The 13,557-nt window shown below is 51.4% G+C and overlaps 1 protein-coding gene across 6 annotated transcripts in view; it reads right to left on the bottom strand.

Annotated features, from left to right (window-relative positions):
* Pde11 (Phosphodiesterase 11) overlaps window positions 1-13,557 on the bottom strand; it is a 640,803-nt gene that overhangs the window by 142,563 nt on the left and 484,683 nt on the right. For 2 of the 6 annotated variants that reach the window (XM_070539548.1, XM_070539550.1), the window contains exon 2: window positions 6,919-6,978. The exons of the other annotated variants lie outside the window; for them this stretch is intronic. In XM_070539548.1, coding sequence (XP_070395649.1) covers window positions 6,919-6,978 — 60 coding nt within the window. The remainder of the gene's footprint in view (window positions 1-6,918; window positions 6,979-13,557) is intronic. 6 annotated transcript variants of the gene reach the window in all.

Genomic DNA, 13,557 nt, shown 5'->3' with positions numbered 1-13,557 from the left:
TGTGTACGTGTACTGCGGCGTCCGTCGGAAAGCGTCACAGGTCTCACTTCCAGGACTTTCCTTTTTTTCCCCCGTTCCTTTTCATTACCCCTTCCACTCTCCTTTTTCGCTCGTTCTGAGCTACGCTGCAAGCCTAAAAAGAAAGTAATGACATACCAACTCGCCCAAACTCCCACCCTTTACTTTTCCAGGAATTATCCGCACCTTTCACCTAGCCCTCCCCAACCCCTCGCTGCAGCAGCCGTATGCAGAACTTCAACCACTAAAGTAAGGTGCCACCGTGAACGCTGAAAACCACGCACTTAATAAAGGTCACCCATGACGGTAGACGTCACAGGAAAATGATAGTCCACGCAAGGACTGTGAATAAACCATGGATGCGCCGCATTACTGCTTCCTTTTTGTTTTCTTATCAGTGCACTTTGATATCGCCAACTATAATCGTTTTACATAAGGGGCTAGCTCTCAAACAAACGGTTAATCGTTCGCGGCCGCTTCAGGAAGTTTTCTATATACAGGGCGTTTTTTTCTTTTTTTTTTCAGCTGCACCAATTTTTTTAAATATTGCGTATGTCCGATAGCACAATTCTATCCCTTGCTCTAAATTACTCGGTGAGGTGGCCATTACTTCTACGAGAAATCAAAATGTTCAATTGAATTAACGTAATTATGCTAATGAACGTTTAATTACTTAATTTACGCCACATATTTCAATCTACGAATTATAGCCGCTGAGTTCGCACGGCGTATCCACATGGAACGAATTCGCTCGACAGCCCCAGTTCCGAGATATTAATTTTCGAAGTGTTCGACGAAATGCATTAGCGTCCCGGCTACTTTTTGAAGTAACCGATGCTTTATGCATTGAAGCACAAGCGATACAAGAGCGTGCGTTCTTGCATTCGGCCCCAATCGTAATGTGGCCGCCACGAGTGGGGATCGAAACCGCTACCACGTGCTAAGGAGCGAAACGCGATAGCCACTAAGCCACGGCGGCGGATGGAACAAAACGGTCACCGAGACCTGCGAGCGGCATCAACGTACACGTTAAAAATGCGGGCCGTTGTGAGCAAAAGAAAAACGTATTCTACATCGCCAATAGAGGCGTAATTGTTCTTGAGTTACAGTTCCTGGTGACTCTTGTCTCCCACTTCCACGGGTTTCCTTGTCGCGGCTTCTATAGTATGTTTTTTTTTTCTTCGTCCGGAAAAAATACCTAAAAAAAAAGAAAGAAAGAAGGAAGTGAGAACGGAAACGTACAAATGATACATATGGCGCAATGCGGAACAACGATTATTGGCGGAGACGCAAAACCTACGACGCCGTCCAACGGGATTTCTTGTTTCAGCAGTGCGTGTGGTTTGATTTTTCCCGCAGGTTTGATGTCGGGCGGAGCTGCAGGGTGCATGGCTCTGACAGCAGCGTCGACGCCTCAAGCGCGAAGCGGGTCATCGCTCGCATCACCGCCCTTTCCGTATTTTATTCGTGTGTTCCTTTGTCGCTCTTTTCTTGCTTCACCGCTGTTTCACCAATGGCATACCATGTCATGTCTTCATCGTTCTGCTTTTACACTTGTCATCAATTTAGTATTAGTTGTGTTTATATCTATGTGGTATGGTGACGGGGGACTCCAAATGGACAACACAACAGTGTGCGTATGCTATGGAGCAAGTTGGGAATTCGTAGTAAACTCGCAAAAGGGCGTTACGAGCAGAACACTCATTTCTTTTGTGCCGCTTCACCTGAAGCAATGTGCGACTGCAGCCAAGCTTATTGCATTCTAGAGGTTCACGGCACGCTCCACGGAGAAACACGGAAGCGACGCAAGGTAGAGCTGCACATCGTCAAATCTTGCAAGCGCCTCTCTTGTCGTCAAAGTTCGTTTGCCACCTCTGCTTCACTGCCACTTTCGTTGAACATTCGCGGGCTTTCCGCCCAAACGGGCTTTGAAGGCGCGTCGTTGGTCGCCTTGTTACGATTACTTATTCACGTTGTCATCAACTTTGACACCCGTCCCACCCGCTGCCGTGTCACAGGCAGCGTACGAATCGAGCGATTCCTAGAGTAGTGCCGCGTTACGTCCAGGACCACAAGCGACAAAAACGCGCGCGATACGCAGCACGCGGCAAACGCCCGCGCGCGGACAACTCCACAGTCGCGTTTTGCGGCAACGGCGCGTGGAGTCCCGTGTTGTCTCGTTCCATTCAATACTGCTCGTGACAACGCGCTCTCCATTCTGCCGATTTCCTGTTCCATCCAGGGCTATCTTGAGCCAGCGGTCGCGGAAGTTCTTAAATTTCCCCCCTGCCTGCTCGCCTGCCTGGTATGTACAAACACAATGACGTGCTCGCACATGTTCCCGCAACATTCAGAAAAGTTCACCAGTTACTCACCTGTCATGCCAAACTGCTGTCCAATAATGTGCCAGCGGTTGGCGCGCAGCTCCTTGTCCTTAAAATCGACGTTCGATTTGTCATAGAGGCACGCATATCCGCGAACGGTTTCCAAAAACTCCTCCATTGCGAGGCGACTTCTTCGTCGACGTCTCGGTGGCGGTGTGGGAAGGCTTAACAAAAACAGCCCCCTTGACTGGAAATGGCCTCCGAGATTTCACGGCGTGCGTGTCACTCTCACCTACCTCGGCACGCTCGTCAAGTGCGTCGCTAGCGCTTGGGTTAGCGCCAGCGCATAGCGAGTGGCATGTGCGGAGGGCAGTATAGTGTCACCGCTATACAGGGTGTTTCACGCAATTTGAGCCAATTAAACTTTAAAAAAAATACGCAAATGCCGCGTAGCTGGACCGAAACGAAGGTAATGTTGTTTGCCGTCTCTTGAACATAGCGAGACAGTTTCTTTTGGTATTCCACCTAATTAGATAATTAGTCTCAATTAATTAATCGAAGTGTAAATGAGAAAATAGTAGTGCAACACGAAAAACTCCCGATAGAGCTTTCCGTTGCTCAATACGTGTTACACGAAAGAGTTTTTTCCAAGCGTGAAAGAAGCCCGCACGCATAGACGCAACACTACCACGCGACAGCCCGCTCGAGGCACTTTGCATGCATTCACGGGCTTCTTTCACGTGTGTTTCGGAAAAACACTTTTACGTAGCGCGTATTAACGCGATAGCTTTAAGGGTCCCGTGTCGCAGAAAATCCAGCGTCCAGCGCCAGACATCGTTTCCGCAAAAAGATTTCCGAACCGCCCATACTCAGGCCCTGCATGTGGCGCAGGGCAGTTACTAAACTAATTGAATTCCTCAAGCTAAAATACTTACACACAACCTACAAACATGATAGCGTCGTATTGTAATTTGAATACACGAGAAAATATAATTCTGTCACGCGAAAACTCAAACAAACCCCTTTTCCAGTATTTCTACCATACATAGACCACCCACGGCGTCCGCCATTTGCGCGCGCAGGCGCGCGAATATCTCGGAGGCCACGGAGCGGCGCGCCCGTTCCCTTGAAACACTTCCAGATGGCGCTCGCCTCCGTCGCATCGTGGCCCACGCAAGAGGCCGCGTTTCTACCAGAAAGCTCGCCTTCGTACATAGCGTTCGCCGCGAACACGGAGCAAAGAAACAAAATAGGAGAGGCCTTGACATCACGTTTTTGAACCAGAAATGCAGCCATGTTGGTGTGCCATCTCCCGTTGCGTCTCCAATCAGCTCGCTGAAGCAGATAGGCGGCAGCTTTGAACTTGCATTGCTACGAGCCGCGCCGGTAGTGTGTGCTGCTGACGCGCGTCAGAACAGAGCCAACGAAACGAAGTTTTAGTGAAGCAGACGCGCTCCTGTGCGTTTCCGTGGCACGTTGAAAACGACGACGAAGACCCACGCCATGATTACTTGAGTGTCTCTGCTACTGACTAACAGCTCGCACTCACAGACCCAAAACGCAACTTTCAAGCTTACACACCACGCTCCAAAGTCAAGTTGTCTCGCGAACAGAATCGGCTGCGAGAAAGACCCTATCCAAAAGACTCGTTTACGTACAACGATGCTGTTTCCTATCCTCATAATCCACCGCCACAGCGAACTATTTACGTCGCACGTTCGAAGACCCTAGATGTGGCGGCGACTCAAGAAAGCGGCGCGCGAGCCAATCTCTGCACACTGTAGGGCAATCTATACGACGAAGCGCGTGCTTTCGAAAGCCTGTTCGCGATTTTTTTTTGTTCTCTCTTCCAGGCGGGTGGCACCTGCTGAGACACGCTGCTTGGCAGCAGTTCCTGGCGCCTCTCTCCGGACTCTGCCAGTGGGTGTGCGCGTCGACACCGGGACGGCGGTGGTTTAGCTGGTGGAAGACGCCCAATGGAGAGTGACTGACGGGCGTCTATAGCCGGGCGCGACGCACGCGGTCCTCTTGCGTCGTTTTCGGCCAGGGTCATATTGATGTATGGGGCGCGTTTCGCCCGCGGCAGTTGCCGAGGCGGGGGTCTACTTCGCGCCAGACACAACAAGCAATCCGGACGCCGCCTCTGGGCTGGCGCGCCTGTGCTTCGGAGCAGACCCTTAATGCGTCGTTGCTATAGAGCCGGATTCTTGGTCGGTCCCGGAACAAAGAGGGATCCCTGATCGGCGCTCGCTGCACACAAGTAGGCTTCTTTTCGTTCCTTCGCCTCCCCCATCCCCCTTCTTTTTTTTTTTTATTTGCGTCCACAAAGAAAGCAGACGACGTCGTTCCAGTCGCTGTGGAAAAGGCAGTTGCGCAACCTCTACACTTCTCGGCCAAACAAATCCGCAAGACAAGCTGTTGCGCGGAAAAAGAGAGAAAAAAAATTATGAGACGAGGAAGGAAAGAAAATCCGCATACGCGTTTGCTTGTTTGCGCGCCCTTGGTTTCACGCCTCCCGCGCTCGTTTGCATCGACAGTGACGAACGCGGAGGAGGGCTCCTCGCACATACTGTACCGGCGGAGCCTGCGACGCCAGAGGATTACGGTATCGCAAGCATGCAAGAACCAATTCTAACTGTTACACACTATTGCGAAGAGGTTGAAAATTTTGTGGTAGGTAGCACAGGTTACCTTTATCGAAACAAGTCCAAGAACCGTTTCTGAGGCGCGGTAACAACATGATTTGTATAAGAAACATCTACGATCGGCTGTTGAGCGATTGTGTGGAGTATAATATGGATGAAACACTTCAACTGGCCAACTGATGCCTGACCCAAACGCGGAAAGGGACAAACACCGCTGCCTTCTTTGGTTGGAACGGTAGAAACAACGTATTTTCCTATACGTAGCAATTAAGGTGAACTGGTTCGCTGCCCTGCCCAGGCGGTATATGCGTAGAATAACAACGGCATTAATAGTTATAAGCAAGAAGAAGGACGAAGGACCCCATACCAAACGAGCGCTGGGTCAGAAACGAAACTATTGGCCGTGGAGCGAGTACTGTGACACATTGCCATTTTCAAATGATTTCGAACCGACAGTCTATCGACTCAACGGCATGATCATCTCTTAAAGCCCCCCTTACAGCTAGACTTGTACTGTCTTACAGCCACTTCAAAGGCTATAGGTCGAAATTCTGCGATCTTTCAAACACGTGTAACTGCACCAACATGTCACAATTTACGGGGCATCCCACGTAAATTGAGCCACACATTAAAGATGTGCCAATGCCACGTAGCTGGACAGAACCAAGGTGTAATGTTGTATGCCGTCATTTGGAGAAAGAGTATAGTATTTCACCCCGCCTAACTAGATAATTAGCCTTAATTAATTAATCAACTTATCAAATATTGTGATTAGGTGAAAATTGTCAATTAGGACATTGTAGAGCAACATGAAAAAATCGCTATACAGCTTGCTGTTGTTCGATACGTGCTATATAAAAGTGTTTTTCCGAGCCTGAAAGAAGCACGCAAATACACGCAAAATTGCCGCGCGATTGGCCGCTCGAGGAACTTTGCGTGTACTCACGGGCTTCTTTCACGCTCGAAAAAAACAAAAACTTTTATGTGGCACGTATTGAGGAACAGAAAGCTGCATCGGGGAGTTTTTCATGTTGCTGTGCAATTTTCTCAGTGACACTTTTCATCTGATCATAATATTTGATAAGTTGATTAAATAATCCAGACTAATTACCTAATTAGGCGGAATGAAAAATAAATAATGTGAGTATCTCCAAGCGACGGCATACAACATTGTACATTGGTTCTGTCCAGCTACGTGGCATTTGCATATTTTTATTGTGTGGCTCAAATTACGTAGGACATCCTGTATAGCCATGGGTGCCACGCCTATACGTCAACCCTATAAAGCCGGGTCGGGTCTTGTCGGGAGGAAATCCAGTCGCGGGATTCCTGTAAACGGTAGTGGGTCGAGCCAAGCGATCGTCGAGACGGGTTCGGGTCATTCCGCCTGCAAGAGATGGGTTGACTCACTCAAACGTACACAAATTCGTAAACAAACGCGTCGGGCTGGATCAGCTCGACTCTTGACTCGACAAGCTCGGGTCGAGTTCATGCAAACCAAGCTACAGCCCACAAAGGCTGCGCATTAGCGAGAAAGTTGTATCCGTCTCTCCTTCGCCGGAGCGGTATAGGTCAACCGACAGCAGCTAGAAAACAGAAATATGGACGGTTTGGGGCGATTTTCGAGCTGCCATTTAACAAGCATTTCGCGGGTCTCCTGGAATGATGGCAGGCCAAACACAGAAGGTGCACAATGCAACGGGGTAGGGAACATGTGTGTAACGACGGGGCAGAGAGTACGAAAAGAGTGCCGGTGAGCTGCAGACATGGTTCATGCGGGGGCGATTGGGGAAAGGGCGATGCAACGTAAGGGCTGCACTCTACGCAACGACACGTGGGACGTTCGCAGTGAAGTCACTGCAGGTGCATGGTTTGTGCATGGTGCCACGGAGTCCTGCGCTACGCGCATGTTAAACAAGGCGCAACCGCACCTGCGTCGCCCTTCTTCTCTTGCTGATGCAGCGGTTTCGTGAACCACGTCTGCACCAGGCCTGCGAGAAAAAAAGAGACAGAGAGAAGAAACGAGAGGTATAGTGAGAGCACGGTTTCCAGGTATCTTGCAAGCAGAAAGAGTTCAGAGCCCGCATTATTATCACAATGTTTGAGTTTATTAATGGCGTTAAGATGGGTTTATTTCATTTTAAGAAGCAGGTTGGCGGTCACGAAGCTATAGAGTTAGAGCGTTTGTTCAGTAAGGAAGACTTGCTGGCGCCGAAGCTTTCCCTGAGAAGGGCTTCTTTCATTTCAGGAAGCACGTTGCCGGTCAGCAAGCCGTATGATTAAAAAGTTTGTTCGGTAAGGAACAATTGTTGGTACGGAAGCTTTCCCCGAGAAGGGTCTGTTTCGTTTTCGGAAGCAGGTTGCCGATCAGGAAGCTGTAGGGTTAAAACGTTTGTTCGGTAAGAAAGCATTGTTGGTACGGAAGCTTTCCCATCATACGACGAAGCGCGTGTTCTGCAATGCACGTTGGTTGAGAAGCGTCAACTCGGTGAACAAGATTCCAGCACACTGCAGAAGCCGCAATGCTTTTTGAACCTTTCAGCCTCGCTTAGCTCCTGGACCCGACGTACTACTTCTAACGCCAACTATAGTAACCGATCACACGAGATGCTGTCAACAGTCCAATACTGCTCCGTCTTAGATTAGTGCAGCTTTCGCCCATCCTGTATAATGGTTACACAAGGCAGGGCTTCCTTCGTCGATAGACAGAAACGCGTCTGCGCGTCGGCACGACAGCATGCGGCCTCTTCAATGCGCGAACTTCAGCAATCGGATACAAGTGCACTATATTGTCCGTAACGTCAGGCTTAGACTGAGGTGTGCAGGCCTAAGAACTATTAGCAACAATGCTTGAGCGCATGCGTATCTTTACTAGCAGTAAGGAAACTTAAGCTAGTAACCGTAACACGAAATCGCTAGCGGATCGCACGCCCGGCGATAATGCCCGTGGTTATGACTGCCCCTGTCACACGGGCGACCGCGAACTCCGCTGAGCATGCAGCTCCCTAATGGAGATTTACGACGAGGAAGTTGCGGGCGTGTCACACGGCACAGTACGAGCTTTCGACGGGAGCTGCATGGAGCACGAACGGCGCTGCTGCGCTTACCTCCTAGTGCAAAATTTCACATATGTTGTCGCCCTTAAAGCAATCGATGCGTCGTTTTTTTTTTTTTACGCAGTATGTAATATAATAAAATAAAAGCGAGAAACTGTGCTATGTGTTGAAAGCAATGCTGGCCACACTGCACTCTAGTTTTGGTGCGTGATGAGTGCACGTTGTGCAACCGATGCGCGACTGACTACGAGATAGAGTTGTGTGCAGTGAAATCGTGCGTGTGTGCGTGTTCGCGATGGGCTAGGCTTATGTCGAAGTACTGCTTCCAGATGAGTGACGAAACCGAAAAAGGCAAAAAGAAGGTCGCGCTCGCCATGGCCGCAGTAACTGGCATAGCACCCGCAGCGCACGGTGAAACAAACGAAATGGCGGAACGACATTTCGCCATGTGGCATGGTGAAGCCTTGGTGTACAGGGTACAGGCACTAGTGTCCTTAAATACAAGCTACGAACTTCCATTACGTGGTGTATTACGCAAGAAAAAAAATTAATATTGCTAAAATTTATAAATGAGCTAGTTATGACGATATTGTTTGCGCGGTTTCCTATGTAGCTGTAGCTATTTGGGAACTAGAGTACTCCGTCGAGCTTTAATGGTGACTGCGGAACCTACCTTCACCAAAAACTCCATTAAGCTTCCTTAGCGGAAGGGAGACCGTGTGACACCCAGCGCATCTCCATCGAGATAAAGACGACGGAGTTCAAAGGAGTTCGCGGGTGCGCGTGTGACAGGGGTGTAAAAAAATCAAAGGCTCAATGTCCTTCACAAAGGCCACGTGCGAAAGCGCAGCTATACAAGTCGTGAGGTCCGCACGCGTTACCACTGTCGCGGCGAATGACGAATGATGCGACGGTGACGCGTCACCTTTGGAGCAGGCACGGCGGTAATATTAAGTTAGTCCAATATCGATAGCGACATAACCACCGCAAATGGCGCGCCCTGTTTAGCGACACTTTTCGACACGCGCATGATATAGCTGACTGGCGTTCTTTCTATTGCCGCTTTCTATGCGCGCGGCTGGCTGATCACCATTGTGAAAATTCCTAAGCGTTGTTCTCGAATGTTTTCCACTGTAGGTGCGTATCAACCGTGAACAACGACACTTATTTAGTCGGTGTTGCCAGAATTTCTTCAAGGCACTGGGCAGTCGCGAACAGCGAAAGGCGCATACATTACGGTACCTTATTGACAACACAGTCGCGGCACTCGCGGCCTCTCGCGCACAGCAGCCACGGAGCGCCTCCGGAAGCTGTAGGGCTGACCGACCCACACGAAGAGCTCGTAGCTGCCACGATTATCGCGCAGCGAGAGCGCCTTAACGCCACGCCCCAGGGACGTTGTTTATTAAGACGCCTGCACTACCCCCTGGCTCCGCAACTTTGAGGGGACGAGACTGCACTGATACCACTCGCTCTGCGAACACGGCTACACGTGGATCCCATTCCACGCAACATGCACCCGACATACCACGCAAGAGGAAGACGAGCCAGGGCGACAGCCCTGCTGCAAAGGCCCGGCCACCCGGACACGTATTTCGCGGACGCAAGTCTCTACCCCCGCACAACAACACGGACCCCCGCTTTCGTCGCGGTCGCGACAAATAGTGCACGCATGGTCGCGGCTGCGTCCTTGCACACCTCGTCCAGCGCAACGGCGGAGGCCGCCGCCAGTGTGCCCTAGCCGTACGAGCCGCCGAAGCAAACGGCCGATCGGCTCACGTGCTCAAGGACTCTCAGGACGCATGCGGACTATACCCCGCGGGGAGTTTTGCCGGCCAGTGTCGTACGCATCCTGCGACCAGGACTAACACAATACCATGGGATCACCTGGTGTCCGGCACACGCTGGAGTGGACGGCAACGAAAGGGTGGACCGCCTGGCTCGAGATATGACAGGCTGAGCCGCGGATCACTCCGCCCTAACCGGCCCGCATGGCGGCCGCTGCTTTCAGTGCGGAAGCACTACTAATCAACCAACCTGGATATCGCCTCTGCTTGTATGACGATCCATCAAGCCTCTTCATACAGCCCCGAAACGGCCGACTGCGCCTTCATTCTCCTCCGCGCGTGACCTGACGGAAATCGACTGTATAAAACGTGCGCGCATGCCGCACCGCTCCTCGCATTGTGCGCAACGACAGTCGCGTGTGTATGTGTGTGAAATAAACATGGAAATCAAATCGTGATCGTCGTCGGAAGCGTCTAAAGAAGGGAGTCGTCGCGCCAAGCGCCGCGAACAACAATGAGCTCGGCGACAGAGGCTGCGGGAGTCGACCGACAAAGAAAATGTGGCCACGCGATTGTGACTGCAGCAACAAAGTGCACAGACAACGGCCTAGCAATTCCTTAATTGGTCCAAGAAAATGTGCTTTCGCACGATATTCCGCGGTTGGCGCAGCCAAACCATCTGAATTTTCGATCCACCGGTGGGTGCTGGAACAGCGAGCTCATGCGTTGCGGTATACATGTGTAAGCAAAGGCTTTTGAGACGCATTGCGACTGCGTCACCCAGCTCTTCTACCGGTGGCGCCGACGTCGGCCGATTATCGCATTTGAATCGCCGAGCCCTTTACGTGTAGTTAGACGAGCGTCAGATACAAACGCAGCGCGCATGACGACACTGGCGGACCGCAGTGTCACCAATCAAGTATTTTTTTTTTAATTCGGCAGAACTCATATCACGATGACTGTCAACGGTAATGCGGTTAGCATTGAAGCAATGTAGCGACAGAACGTATTGCCATCGCCGAAACGCGTCATGTATGAGTAATTTACTGCAGCGGGACTCCCTCGCGCTTCCCCATGGACACGCTGTGCCACCTAGCGCCGCCGCCGCTAAGTCCATCGCGTGCATGGCCGCCGTGATAGCACCGGTGGAGGCGCGCGCCGGTGTCTATGGGTAAAGCTCTTCAATCTTTACCTTTGGGGGGTGCACTGCAGCCGGGGTCTTCTTTCGCGCATCCCTATCCAGCGGCGCCGCCACGAAGTCCGCGCCTGGCCTCCGAAGTTCATGGTGCGCCGTTGCGTGCGGACATTTACTGCAGCCGGGATCCTCTCTCGCGCTTTATTCTGGAGAATTTTCACAGCGAAACTGTTTACCTCTAACCGTTGTATGCATCCCCCACATGCGTTCCCAGGAGGAGGGGGGGAGGGTACCCTGGCCGGCTGACGTACGTATCACGGCGCGTGGACAGGAATTCGTGGACGATCCCAGAGATTGCAATACCGGACTGATCCTCTGCAGAAGTGAAGTTCAAGCCCTCCTTGGGTCCAAACATCTTGGGTTCAAACAGAACCACATAAATTCGGCGTTGTAAGAGAAACGATACATATGTATACATAATGCCCAAACCTAACCCCTCTAGGTTATACCCAAACCTAGCCCCTCTGTTCAGTGAGTGCGCTCTGCCGAGAAGCTGTTTTTTAAGGGAAAAACTGCTTGCGCCAGCTGTCCAGCTCACATTCAAAGCGACGCTTAGTTCGCTTTCGAAATAAAGACAGTCAGCCGCCACCCCCTCCCCCCACTCGAGTCGCGCCACAAAATAAACCCTACAACTCAATAGACCTAGGGTCTCCGCAAAAGTGACTCCAGCGCACACCGCACCGACCCCAGTCTGTTTCATACTAAAGTGCTTCTCAATATCTCTCCTTAGCTCGAGTCACAAGCACAATCAAATCGCGCAAGTCACGAAATGCTGAAGCTGACATCCACCACCTACTGTGGATTTGCCGTGCATTGAAACCAACGAGGCTCCGGCACCTCGAAGCAGCGGGACTTTTGCCGCATAATCCTAGCGATTACACTGCATGGACACTATAGGGACCACATTATCGATCCCTCTTGGGCTTCATTAGAACCGCAAATCTTTTTTCATTCATTTAATCACCCTTATTTGCCCCCATTCCATACCCCTGTATGCCCTGAGGCATTTACCCTCGCATTTAAAAACAATCACGCTAGCAGAGTGCATTGAACTCTCCCCGCGTGTCGTAAACATGCGCGCAACATCGTGGACTATATCCCCTTTCCTGACAGGATTGACGCAGAGGCAGTACATAGCGACGGCCACAAAGACAAAAAGCGAGTGAGAGTGAGACTAGATAAAGAAAGAGAGATTGCCTCGTCGCCCTACACCGCACGTGCATCACAGCGAAGCGATGGTAACAAGGGCAGAGACGACAACGACGACGGAGGCAACAATAACGAAAAAAAACATCAAAAAAGTCGCAGTTGGAAAGGCGAAGCATCGATTGCGATAGCAAGTTAGCAAACAGCCATACAAACCAAGGGTAATACTTTTATCAGCCGTATCAACTTGTAAACATTCGCCGGCTAACTAAATTAAATTAACAAGCATAGTGTCAGCGTGCACAGCAAACATGAACAGATCACACTCGATGACCGTGGGCACTCGCTGTCAAAACGCTGACGTAAGGAAACGCGGCAGCAGCAGCGAGCGAAGTCATCTTCGCGCTGTCTATCGCTGCAACGCAAAGTCAGCGTCGAGAACCCACAACACGCACAAAGATACGAGCCGCCGACGCGCGTAGACTCTGCCCCCAACGCAGACCGCTTCTCAAAAAACGGCCGCGCGAAGCCGCCACATGAGCAGTTGCAGCCGGAGTAGAACGCCGCCCCCCCTCCCTCCCCCCCCCCCCGCGGTGCCTCGCAACGTGGGGTGCCTCGTGCGCGACGGAAGACGGCGCTCTTCCTCTCAGCTTTCGTCCCTTTGGCGTGGGCGAGATGAGCCGCGATCGTCGGCTTCACTCGCACATACAACGTAGGGCGCGCGGCGTCGGTGTTATCACCCTTGGACTTCATGCGGAACCTCAGGGCGACATCGACGGCAGAAATGCGCTTGGAGTGTCCACAGAATTAAAAAATAAACGCGTGACAGACAACGGCACTATGCACGACGGCGCTACGCTTCGCCTGCGCGTACGAAGGCTACAAACAGATAGTCAAAGGGCGACGGCAGAATCCCGCCGTGTTGGAGCGACACGGCTCGCTTCCATGTGGTCGATCACGACGCTTGCAGGCAAATGCTGTCAGCCGCCTCGCACTGATGTACCGCGCAAGAACACAGGGCCGTAGGCGCAGGGAACTGCCCGAGTGAGGGAACCGCATGGATGGATGGGTGCTATGAGCGTTCCCTTTGAAAGAGGGACGGTGGGTTGCGCCACCAAGCTCTTTTTCTTATTTTGCCTCATGTCCTACCTATCTTTTCGACGCACCACACACACATACGTCCGGAAATAATTCCCTGCATCAAACTTTCTGACCCACCACTGCAACTTTGGTATTGTGCGCCTCCGTTGTTTGTGGTCTCACTACTTATCTGCCACCAAACCTCCAATCGCCGCTTACTAATCTCTATTGCGGACATGTTTACTTTTCCCCTGCTATCCTTAAACACAAGAGCTTCAAGGAGCCCATGGGAGCCTAAACCGACAG

This window comes from Dermacentor albipictus, chromosome 1 (assembly GCF_038994185.2).
Source record: "Dermacentor albipictus isolate Rhodes 1998 colony chromosome 1, USDA_Dalb.pri_finalv2, whole genome shotgun sequence".
In the NCBI taxonomy this organism is placed as follows: domain Eukaryota; kingdom Metazoa; phylum Arthropoda; class Arachnida; order Ixodida; family Ixodidae; genus Dermacentor; species Dermacentor albipictus.
Note: the sequence above shows the minus strand (reverse complement) of the source record. Positions and strands in the feature narration are given on the sequence as shown.